The sequence below is a fragment of the Eufriesea mexicana genome, unplaced genomic scaffold (assembly GCF_001483705.2).
Source record: "Eufriesea mexicana isolate 0111107269 unplaced genomic scaffold, ASM148370v2 scaffold474474858, whole genome shotgun sequence".
Taxonomy (NCBI): domain Eukaryota; kingdom Metazoa; phylum Arthropoda; class Insecta; order Hymenoptera; family Apidae; genus Eufriesea; species Eufriesea mexicana.
In genome coordinates this window covers 240,235-253,254 of record NW_016907910.1, presented here as the reverse complement: position 1 = coordinate 253,254, position 13,020 = coordinate 240,235, and the positions used below count along the sequence as shown (strand labels likewise).

Below are 13,020 nucleotides of genomic sequence, written 5' to 3'. Positions count from 1 at the left end.
AAAGTCGTGAAATTCGTCAAAAGTTTCTCGCATTGGCGGCAAAGTGTTTGACCAGAGAATTGATGGAAATTATGTCTGTCTTTGAAACGCTGTAAAATCCGAATCACGTGACTTACGCCCACGCAATTTACACTCATGACAGATGTGCACCTGAGGAGTAGATTGATTCTACCCGCATTCGATCCGGCCGTCATGTAGAAATCTCAACTTTGGCCATTCACTCTGAGATCGGAATTTTCCGACCAAAAATCAGTCAAAAGTCTCGCAAGCTCGAAAGCTCGCGATAACCATACGTGCAAGTAGGGCACACTGTAAGCTCCCATATACCCAAAGCTCGCACTCCCAGCTTCATTATGAAGCTCACAGCAGCATCAAAAGTAACTCCTTGTACCAACATACTCAGTCCTATAGATTCTATATTTGAAACGCTGCAAAATCCCAACCACGTGATCTACGTCCAGGCAATTTTCACGCATGGCATGTATGCAGCAGGGGATCAGATTTATTCAACCCGCAATCGATTCGGTCTTCATCGAAAAATGTTAGCTTTCGCCATTCATTCTCAGACCGGAATTTTTCGACTATAAATCTGTCAAAATCTAGCATGTTCCAAAGCTCGCGACAAACACACATACGTTTAGCCTACACTGTACACTCTCGCTGGTCAAAAGCTCGCACTCCTAGCTATTCAGAGAACGTGTTTATGAAGGTAATAAATTAAACAAAAGAAAAGATAATTTTTATGCCTCCTTTCATGTTACGTTCGCCTCATACAAAATCGCAGAAATGGGCAGAAGGTTTCATGCCAATGCTGGGAAATTTGTAGGCTCAGTATTCTTGGAATTCTGTCAGTGTGAAAAGCTTCTTTAACGTCATGTTCACCTAATACAAAATCGCAACATTGATAGAAAGTTTCATGCCAACGTTGCGAAATTTAGAGGCGCAAGATTCTTGGAAAAATGTTGTAAAGATTGTGTTTCTGTCTTTTCTTCTTCTTTATTTTTTCGTACACTGTTATCTGTCGACTTTATTGCATTTGGTACCTGAATTACACATACCTATGGCCCTGTCGAGGCTGGAGAAACCAGCAATGGTTTTCCGGCTGTTAAACTCCATGCACACGTTACCGACGAATATTTTCTCAGCTTAATCAAATTAAAAACTGTTTTTACAGTTCTGTTCCATGGTTTTTTCTTCAAAAAAAAAACATACAGAATACGCTACTGGGTAGCAAATTCGTGTCAGACAGAGAACATTTCCTAAAAATGCAAGAATATTGTATTCTCTGTAAAAAGCAAATTTCTAAACGCAAACAATCATAATCATAGTGAATGCTAAATTCAGAATACTCTCACCTATCTTTTAAAACAACAATAAATCTGACATTTTTACCTTTTACATAATACTTCGTTTTAGTACAAAATAATAGCTTTTCACGAAAATGTGGAATTCAGGAAACCAAACTCATTACCCAATAGACATCATAAATTAAAATTCGCGTCGAATTCTGTAATTAGTCAAAGAAATTTCGTAAATAACATAGGAATGCTGGGTGAGCAAGAATAAACGAGATTAAAATATAAAAAATAATTTATTCTTACGATTGTACCTTAAACGTTCGCTATCAATACATCTCCACTAACTCTCTCTCCTCTGACTCACACAATAATCTAATTCACTCGCAGCCTAACGAATTCGTTTTACTAAGGCATTCGCATTCTAAGTCACTCTTCGCTCGCATTCGATATTGCCATAAATGCACGATCCTTCGTACGATCCTTGCACACGGTCGCACATGCTTCCACACGCACTTTAGATCACAGTCTGAGCGCTCAAGTTGAACCAGAGGCCTCTATTTAACACGTTAAGTGCCCAGCCCGTTTTGTTTTCCGTTGCGTTCAGGCTAAAACTCAGCCGTCAACTGGGCCACCGGCGGCGGGCGAAGTGTTCATAAAACTCGGAGATACTGTACCAATAGTTATAACAGAAATTCCCAAACGTTAGGTCCCAAGATGACGAAGAATTTAACACCAAAAGTTAACACCTTTTGGTCCTAGTCTGGGTCGGTACGAACGAAAAGTCTAGCGCCGGTTCCTGGGGACCGGTGAGACGTTTAACGTGTTAACCATGTCCGCCGAAGTACCGTCACTGAACGGAAAATCGCGCCAGAATTCGCGTGGATGCCGCATATATGCGACGCTTATAGTACCAACTGGTCATCGAGTAGATGCCGCATATATACGGCACTCGGAACGAAAGAGTTAAATAATGGCGATTTTAACAGCGCACGCGTGTACCATAAGCCCTCGGCTTTTCCGAAAGGCCCCGCGATAAGGGCCATTGCAGGCAGGCGATGGCCCACCTGACCGAGCCCGAACGAAAAGCCTAGTGCCGGACCCTGGGAACCAGCGTGGCACTTAACGCGTTAACGTCACCCATTTTCAAGGAACGGCCCAAGCACTCTATCTATCGCTCCATGCACTCTACACTCATACCTACGTACAGCATACTGTCATTCAAGCGTTGACCTTTCACAATTATTGCGATCTTATTAACTTCCGTTGAACGTATAAACGTCAAAGGCGGAGCGCGCGATAGATATCAACGTTGGTATTCATCCGGTGCACCTTGGAGCGGAACAAAAGTCAGGTCGCATAGCGTGATGCCTCGGTATAAGCGTATCATACGCGTCCTTTAAACGTCGAACAGGAACGAGCTTTCCATTCGAGTATCTCGCAGAGATCAGCGACGGGAACACCGGGGTTTGGAAAAAAGGAAGGAACGGAAGCGCGCGAATAAAAAGAAGACGAAACCGGGAAACAAAGGTGCACACGCGGATAGCGTGGATAAAAGCGAACGTGCGGATAACGAAGTTCGCGGATGTCTCTTTGCAGCCGGGGTTTAAAATTCGAACTTTCCATATCGTCCAGCGAGGAGGATGGCGGAGCAGGGTGTCGCGCCGGCAAATTTTACGGCGCCGATAAAATTACTCGGGCTAAAGGGACTGAACGGAAGATCGGTTAAATTACGTTCGCCAACTTGGCGAAACTTTTAATACACATCCTGTAGACGCGAGGCTTTTATCACGCGGCATCGTTCGATCGTTCCGCGAGAGGGACCGGCCGATCCGGGGCCATTTATCTCGCTCCTCTGCTCATCCACTCCCCGGCCACCCCCCGTTCGCGCTCTTTATCTTTCATTTTTTCCGCGTTATATCCCCGCCTTTCAGCCCCCCGTTCCTCGGCCAACCAGAGATCCGGAGAATTTATTTCCCGCGGACTCGCGAGACCACCGCAGTCGGAAAAAAAGTTTAACGAACCTTACGGCCCGGGGTCCGATAACGCCACCCTCCCTCCCTGGCCATTATCCCGGACGCGGGAGTTTCGACGCCTCGGCGAAACCCTTCGACTGCAAATTCGATTACGACGAGTTAACTCGTTCGACGATTCCGCGCACGACGATACAGCGTCCCCGTGTTCCTTCGTTTTTTAATCCGGGGAACGACGTTCGTTATATATTCGAGGTATTACGTGCCGTTTAGAAGGTCCCGGCAGAGCGCGTTTCGCACGACACGGGGATTAAATATTGACGATGCGTGAGCAATTAACTGCAAATTAATCGGAAATAACAACGCCTGCTATGTACGTTACGCTTTTGTTGCTCGTCGATTTATTCGCGTAACGTGTAAGCGCATTATGCTGTTTGGTTTAAAGAAGCGCGGTAATTATTCATCCCTGCAGCCAGCTTTGTTTCTTTCGCGTTATCCTCCTCTTGTTCGCGCATGTACTCTGTGTCGCACCTTGCAGATGGGAATCGGAAATGACATTTATTAAGCAGGTGCCGGTACAGGAATCTCGTTCAAAGTTGTCGTTCTACCTTTAACTCTTTGGGGCACGCTGGGATTAATCCGTTGCACTCGAGAGGTGACTCTCAGTCGCCATTTAGTCAGAACCTAAAGATCGATGTTAACTAATATGGAGAAATATCGAGTAGGCAACGGAATAACCAGTGATGTGAATATAAAAATGATTTATTCTTAACTAAAACTTATTGTTGTATGTGCTGTTAGTGTTGTATTCCAAATATATCTGTAGCGACCATCATTCTCGCCCTCGCCACTAGATGGATTCCGCTTTCAAGGACTTTCCCGCAAGTCCTCGGGAAACTCCCAGTCCTATATATATAACTTCCCGTCTTTCCAATAGTATCCCCAGTGTCTAAGGCAGGGCCTGCTAAGCAAGCCTTACCGATGAGTCCGCTAGCAGGCCCGGGACGAAACGCAACCCTTCCTTTTTCCAACCGTCCCTTCTAGCTACCTACCACCGAGGATGTTGCCACAGCCGACGTTAAGTGATAGTGGGAGAGGACCCCCACATATCTTTATTTTTGTTACAACTAACAGACGAACTTGAGTGTAACAATAGTACGGCCGAGTACGTACCAGATCAGATCTTTTAGCAAACGTGACACCAATCTACTACTAGGCGGAAGACTGACTGGGCATTTGGGATGATGGGCAATATTTATATGTGAATTAGGAAATAAGAGGGGGTTGTCCACAGATCGAAGGTTAAGAAAGGATGATGCAGGGAAGGTCGGAATTTGAGTGAGCAATAGGGCGATAAGGATGAGTAAGGGATAAAAAGGGAAAGTTAGCCGGTCTGGAGTTTCTCTTATGCACATAGGTCAATATTTACACATGACTAAACAGTCCTCCAACAATAGGGGTAAATTACACGTAGTGGATTTACCTTTATATTTAAAATTTATTATCGTAAGAATGTTGGGTAGGCAACGGAATGAGCAGTGATGTTAATATAAAAATGATTTATTCTAAACTAAAACTTATTGTTGGATGTATTATTAGGGGTAAATTTCGCGCAGTAGGTTTACCTTTATATTTTAAATTTATTATCGTAAGAATGTTGGGTGGGCAACGGAATGAGCAGTGATGTAAATATAAAAATGATTTATTCTAAACTAAAACTTATTGTTGGACGTGTTGTTAGGGGTAAATTACACGCAGTGGATTTACCTTTATATTTTAAATTTATTATCGTAAGAATGTTGACTAGGCAACGGAATGAGCAGTGACGTAAATATAAAAATAATTTATTTTAAACTAAAAGTTATTCTAAGCGTTAATAACTGTCGGTTGACTCTCACTCGCTGTCTCTCTACGACTGACTCTAAAACACACACTGAAGCTTGTGCGTTCTCGCATTCTTATTTAAACTTTGCTCTCTGTCTTCTTTCATAATCATGTTCCCTTTCTCCATCGGTGGGTCAAGTATCCTAAATATTCAGACGCATTCCTAGGTATTCGCTCTTCACTTGCATTCGGCTCTGTCATAAACATCCCTTACATTCGATCCTCTTGCACGCGGCTACTTTTATTCTAAGCCTAAACACACTTGACATTCTTTCAGGGCCGATGCGTGGAATGAAAAATAATTCTAAAATAATTTCTTATTTACCGTTTTAAAAATATCGTCAACATTATGACAGAAAGCCTTCGAATTACTATTTTTCTGTAACGAAAGGGTTAATAGTGTCCCACCTTTTTGATGCACCGTAACGCAAGATGCGATATTTTTAGTCTCACCTGGAAATATCGCAGTAGCTGCATGCGCGTAGGTTTATATTTCGTTTTATTTACGTAAAGCAGCTGGTAATACCTTCGACAAACGTTATAAATGTATTCTCTCGCGTTGGCAACATTCAACGCGTCAGTACAGATTCGTCAATTGTTGCAAGCGGAAGGTTTATTTATATACTAATCCTATTTTCCTGGTTTTATGTTTTTGCATTATGCGATTCCTATATTAGTAAAAACATACCAATCTTGTTTCATTTGAAACGCGATAAAATTTCTACGCAACACGGAACCATTTTATTATCCGAAATCCCGTGCCACAAAGAGTTAAACCGAATTAACGGGGACCATCGAGCTTGGGACTCGATCTTACGCCAGTCGAACATCGGAAATCCTTTAGCCGAGGGTGTAGGGGGCTCGAATCGAGGTGCTTTCTTTGTCACGTACAACTTGCTGCGCCTTAATCGACGTAACTTCGGCGGCTAATTACAAAGTAAATCAGCGTCAACGCGCATTCGGGCCTGGAAAGCGTGGATCTCGGAGGAAAGTTGGAAACTCGGTTGCAAGCGCGTCGGGTGTGGGCCGAGATAACCGATAGCGCACGGACGTCGAATCGCGACGATAACGCACGAACGGCGCAGGATAAGTGACCGGAAGCGGGCGCACGAGCGGGTCAGGGAAGCAGATAATTAGTCGGGGGGGCGAAGATGGAATCTGACGAGCAAGCGTTGGACGATATTCTTGCGTGGTTGCTTTATACGCTTGCCAACTAGTTCGTTTATAGATGCAAATGCGCCGGCAGAGAGGGCGACAGAGGGCGAGGGAGGGAAGCGGACAGCGAAATGCTTTCGCCTCTCGTGGCCAGGCTTTCCGCGGAGCCCGACATATTTTGCTCGACGGAATCGCGTTATAATTGTTCCGCGAAAATTCACCGTGTAAACAGCATTGATAAAGCGGCTTTTCCCTCGCGTAAAAATAATGCACGGCTGGATATAACTCGCGCTCGCTCCTCTTTCTCTCGCTTAAAAATCACGCCAACAGCCGAGGCTGGCGTTCCGTTTCGTTTTTAACGAGACGAGTGGCACGCTGATTTATTCCGAAAACTAGTTACGTCGAAACGAACCGGCGTTTTGAAAGTTCCGAGACGCGGCGAGGAAGAACCGGGGCTGAAACAGAGGGAGGAGGAGCAGAGGGATTAAAAGCGCGAAGATTTCATTCCCTTTGAATAATAACGAGCGAATTATCTCGCGAATGTATATATATATATATATATATTTTGCCTACACGGACCGGACTGATTGAATTTCCAAGTTCCCCGCGCCCCCGCTCGCCGGCGTAACCCGAGCGTTCTCGATGGAACAACCGGTTGATTAAATGATTCCGGCTACCCTCTTCCACCCTCTATTACCGGGCAGCAAGCTCGTTGCGCCGGAAACTAAGTTCGAGATGCCTTCGAAATAACTCCGACTAAACGCTTAAAATCGATCTCGCCGGGAACGACGCTACCCCCTCTTGCTTTTTTGCATCCCTTTGCTAGACGACCGCGAGACTTCGAGTCGACGGAATTGCCTCCAAGGGATCCATCCTCGAGACGTATCGGCCGATTCTCTTTGTTCCGAAGAAAGCCGGTGGCTTTACGACGGTCTCGGGATCCGAGGCGACGATCGTTTCGAATCCCACGATAATCTAACGCCTGTTCGAACAAACGAGCGAACGAGGGGGAACGAACGGGCGAAGCGGAACCGGGTGAAAATAAATTCGAACTCGATAGTTATTAAACCGGTGGACCTGCAGCTACCGCGTTGCAAGCTCGTAATTGAGCCCCTAAACGGAAGAACGGCGAGGGTGTCGCGGGCTTAGCGCGGCGTGACCGTTAACGAGCGACAGACGAGCGTCGGAGCTGGCGGCTGGGGCACGGTCGAGTCGCCGGGATGCAATAATAAATAGCTCGGGCAAGTGGAAAGCGTAAAATAAGATCGATATCGCGGCCGGCCGGAGCATTTGCTCGGTAATGAACCGTTCCCAGGACGGTCGAAGTAAATCGTCGTACGTGGATCGTACGGTCCACGTGACAAACGACGGCCGCTCTGTTCTTTCCGACCCCACGCCTCCGTTCTAGCCGGTTCGCTCCCCTGGGCAAAAGGTGGCTCGTTAAGGAACCGAACCGATCCCCCGGCCCGCCGCCGCTGCGGTTACGCCTACCGCGTGTACGTGGATTTTGCGCGCGGAACGCTGGCAAAAAATTCCCGCTGATTGTGCGGATATTGTTTTCCAACAATGAGAAGAGCGAACGGGAGGGGATCCTATGACACGAGGAATTTCTGGCTTTCACGGGCTAACGAGCACGATAAGGGTGGAGGGTAGCTAGCGAGAGGGTAGCAAGAGGGTAGCGAGGAATCGGATCGCGTGCGTGGAACGATCGACGGCGATGGTTCGCGTTCGAAGGATCGTAGGAATGGCGGACGACGTCGTGGCGACGGTATTCGGGGGTCTGGGTGCGGGTTGTTGATATTTTCAGAAGGTATTTCGCCGGGCTTAATACCGTATCAGAAAAGTCGTACAACGGTCACCGCAAACCGCCGCGAAATAAATAGGAATAATATTTACGTAGCCGGGGATACGTGGACGAAAGCCGGCGACTCTGGGCCGCGATTTAACCGGAAACAGTATATCGGCGAGCTGCGAGGTAAATATCTCGGCGAGTATACGGCAAACACCATCAGGTCCGACCTGACTTTTTCCCCCTCGAGCCGCCACGAAAGCCGTCCTCTTTCCGCCATCCTGCACATTTTCGCCGGAGTTCTCGAGTACGCGCGATTACGCGAGTAAAGGAGAACAAATACGAGTTTTCTCGGCCGAGTCTCCACCGTGACGTTCCGCGCGGCTTATCGACGGGTCGAAGGTCAATTTTCCACGCGACGAATCGCGCCACGCGTTCGCAGGGGATGTTCGCGGTATATACAGTTTCGATCTAACGAGATCGCAGCGAGAGTCTCGTGGATCTCGTGGATGGTTAGGTTAGAGCGACGGGAATCGGACGGTGACCACCCGACGAGCACTTTGTACAGAGCGGATTAGATGACTCGAAAATGAAATCCTGCGCGGTACGCGCGTGGCAAAAGTAACGGCCGTTCGGCGAGAAGAACTCTCGTTAAACGCGCACACGGGGCGAACAGGTTCTCACGGACTGCGCAGAGCTCGACAGGGTTCTTTCGCGGCTTGAACAGGGTGAGACGCGAAGAGTCGTTCTATTTTTCACGCGAGAATTGCCGCTTCGGTGCCCTAATGAACTGCGATAACTTGCGACCGCGGTTCATTAATGGTACACGCCGGCTGCGTCAAATTACATTTCGCTAATTCGAGTCCCAGAGCATTAACATCGATTTCCACCCGCGCACGCCCCGCCTCCGCCGACCCTTCGGCCGAAGGGTAGCCTCGACGAGGAAAACGCGTCTGTGGAAAAAATCGCGAAACTCGAGAGTACCATTGGAAACTCGATCGCCTCTCTCGCTGCGAACGTTGCTCGGGAAATAATGGAAATACTTACGAGCTAACGAAGGCCGGAAATGGATCGCTCGCTGATAACTCAGAATCGCCTCCTCGTAATTCTTTCTGCCCTGCTGCAATATTCCCCTGGAACAAATCGGTAGAAACGGCTCCGTTAGCGTGCAGTTCGATTAATATTCTCGATACGTTTGTTCCTCGAGATTTGATTATTTACCCCAACGTATTTACCAGGCTCGGCGATCAAGCCTGACGGTGGAGTCGCGATTAAATCGCGATCGGAACGCGCCCAAGTGCCCCCCATCGATAACAATCTCGGACGAGGAACGATTAATCATCTTTCGAACAATGCCACTCTCAGAAACGATAAAAATATTACTTGTCAACCGATGACTTATCGCGCAGAGGTCGAACGGTGTAACGAGCGTACGGGGAACGACGGGGCCGGGGGGGAGTGGAGGAGGCCCGGTGCCAATAAACGAACTTTATAACGCCTACACACGGGCCCACGTGCCATCGTGCCACATATTTTAGGAAAAAAATTCATTTTAACGCGTCGGTGATTAATCTCCTCTCGAACGTTGTCACTCGACCAGCGATGAAAATATCACTCGTCAACGTTGGAGGCTGCCGGGAGAAGGGTGTCGGCCGATATACCGGGCTATTACCAGGCGTCGCGTTTTCGTCCTTGATATTTTTTTCTCCAGGCTAAATCTCGAAATCGAATTCGTCGGATCGATGGGTGCGAGAGTGGCAGAGCGCGGGAGCAGGAAAGGGTGACCAAGAGGGTGGAACGCGCAGCAACGATATCGTTCGCGGTTATTTTGCCCCGATCGGGCGTTCTATTATTTTTCTTATTCCTCGTCAAAGGCGAGGAGAGTCGAGAGTGATTCGCGAGGGTTTCCCGATCGATCGATCACGCCGCCAATCGAGCATGCCGGCTTGACTTTAGAGGCTTGAAAAAGGGGGAGGGTGGACGGGTGGTCGGACGCAGGAAAGCAGACGTGCGTGTCTCGCGATGGATCGATAATTCGTGCTTTCGTAACCGTCGATTGTCCACGGTTAATTTTTCAATTTTTCCGCGCGTTCCTTCCGTCCCCTCCGAGAGAGATCGCGAATAATCGCGAAAAATCGGGGCGAATGGCGTCGCCCCCGTCGTCGTTTCATCGACGAGGAGCAACATCGGGGATCGCGATCGCGAACTCTCGCGTTGTCGGCTCGCGCCGGAACTTCGTTATTTTAACCGAATATAAAAATCCGGTTCTCGTCGTTGCAGCTTGTCACAGCCCGTCGTAAAAAAGTTATACTAATGACACGCTTTGTGAACGTTCGAGCCACTGAAAAAAGGAAGGGCGTGGGAGAGAGAGAGAGGTGGAGAAAAGGTGGAAAAGGGAGAAGGTGGAGAGGAAGGTGGCCGATGGAGGAGAAAAGGAGGAGGATATTTTCTTTTCAGTCAGGCGAACCGGCCTGGACCAGAGGAGTTTTCCTGTTCGTTAACGAGACGCTACTCCGCGTTCGTTAACTTTCAAGATGAATATTCGCGCGATATATAATGGACTCTTTCTCTCTTCCGCCACCTATTACCGCACCCTACCCATCCGTGCCCCCCTCTCCCGCCTTTATTCTTTCCCCCCTCATAACAATCCCTCTCGTTTGTACCAATTTGCAATTGTCCGCGGTATTTCCCGCGATTTATTATTCCAACCTAGTCTCGGTTAACGGGTACACGCTATTAAAATCGCTTCTCCGTCGCTTCTTCGCCTCGGGGAAACCGCCGGTTTAAGAGAAGCCCAGCTTCGCGAAGTTGCCGACGAGATTTAACGATCTTACCTCGGCCGATGACCACACGATCAAGCTTGGCGAATCGTTGCCGGGCTGGTGTGTACCAGAATCGACTCGTGTCCCGGCAATTTCGATCGCGTCAAGAGGTTCCACCCTCTCAACCCCTATTGTCCCACGTTATTCCTGTAAATCTGTTTCGACGAACGGTCAACCCGTTTCGACGATACGGACGAGGACGGGCCTGCAATCGCGCTTATTTCGAGTGGTTTACGCGACGACGAGGGTGAACGATGGCGAGGGTGCGAGCGAGGGTGGCGGCGCGAAGGGTCGCGAATAAACGGCCGCGCCGGGCCGCTCGATTGTTAAAATAAATACATTGTTCGGGCATTGTTCGGTCCTTCGCTCTATTATTTGCAGCGTCGTCCGTGTAACGAGCGGCCATGGCCAGGTATGTAACGACATTTCGCAACTAGCGTGCACGCGCGCGGCTTTGTGCGATCGCTGGTCTCGATGACAAAGCGAGCTTCGAATATTTCTCTCCTTCCGCTCCGCCCTCCGCCTCGTGGAAAATTTTATCCTCGCCGTGCATGCGCGTAGCCCGGTCGCCGTGGCACGGCCGGAGAGATAGAGACGCGTCGCGCTCGACAAAAGGCAGAAGATCGTGAAAAAAAACGAGAGGAAAAATCGGGGCCGGAGGGGGTGAGAGGGGCGCGCATCCGGAGATGGTCGGGGGGTGACGTTTTGTCGGCCGAAGCAGAATATCTGTCCGCTTAGGTGTTGTGCCAATAAAATAGGGACGGCCATAAAGCTCGTCGCGCTCAGCATAACGTGCGACCGATAAACGCGACGGGAAGCGAGCAAACATCGTGCCCGACGAAATATCGCCGCGTCGCGACGCCGAAACGGAAAACGCTTGCGTGCATGACGGGGAAACGCCGTGCCTGCCTCGCCGGATAAGAATATTCTCGCGATTCCGACGTTAGGCGAGTATACGCGCGCGGGGACACCCGTCAGCGCGAAACTCAAGCATCGAGCGCCTGGCAACGAAGTCGACGTCGAACGGTTTCGAGGTTATAATATACACGCGCGTATTCGATTACCCTGGCCATTCGTTTGCCACTGGCGCGTATGCACCTCGAAGTAATCGCGTGCTCGATCAAACCGGACGAGTGGCCGAAATCGATGGCTGTTGTTGCCAATCGGAGGAGTCGTGCGTCGCGCGTAACTCGCCCGGTGTTTGTCCTTTGCCGGTTAATTTACTGCTATACAGGGTGATTCTTCGAAGAAGTTGACAGCCGCTAATGCGATTACTCCGCAGACGGGGAAGTTTGATCGGCGCGACGAAAACATGGCGCGCAACGGGGCGAAGCGGACGCAGCTGAGCCGCCACTGCTCGTACCGAGGGACATCGATACACATAATCGTCGATAGCGGTTCGTTAATCGTCGATTGGGAAACGTTACGCCGGCGATAAACCGCCAGGGCTTATGGATTTCGGGAACATCGTTATTCGTTAATGACCCGGATTACGCCCACAGGGTTCCAGCAAAAATCTCAATAAAGACGCCCGCCACAGGGGGTTTATCGCGTTAACGAGTCTGACTAGCGACGCGTCGATACTACTGGCAGGGATCTCAAAGTCGAATGGCAGCCGATAACTCGTACGTTCGCGTCGCATTGTTCGTCACGTGTATCTGATATATCTATAATTATCGCTGCCGGATATTGCGCAGGGTATCCGATAATGACGATGTCGGTAATAGGTGTTCGGTAATAAGCTCTCGCGGTATCGAAATTACTCTACGCTCGGTACTCTACTCGATGGGTACTTTCTCGAATCACGCGCGTCTACCGATTCCCGAATGAACGAAAATCCCGCGCGACCACCCCTCGCGATCGTTGATTTTCTCTGGTCGTGGACCACTCCGCTCCGGGAACCGAGTTTCGCTAACGTCGAAATCTTGACACAGCCTTAATCCCCGTTTTCCACATTCCCTGATACAAACTCGGCATCGATTTTCATTGAGAATGCTCGAAATAGACTCCATCCTTGAGAGGCGAGGTCTGTCGGATGAAAGTCGTTCGCGACGACCAGACCAATCAACCATTCGCCGTTCCATCGGCGTAATGTCGTGTAG

General features: G+C 48.9%; 1 protein-coding gene across 1 annotated transcript in view; it reads right to left on the bottom strand.

The window, feature by feature from the left end:
* The window catches only part of Tmtc2 (Transmembrane O-mannosyltransferase targeting cadherins 2), a 168,681-nt gene that overhangs the window by 43,503 nt on the left and 112,158 nt on the right, over positions 1-13,020 (bottom strand). Inside the window, exon 6 of the mRNA XM_017912123.1 lies at positions 9,144-9,229. Within this exon, the coding sequence (XP_017767612.1) occupies positions 9,144-9,229 (86 nt within the window). The remainder of the gene's footprint in view (positions 1-9,143; positions 9,230-13,020) is intronic.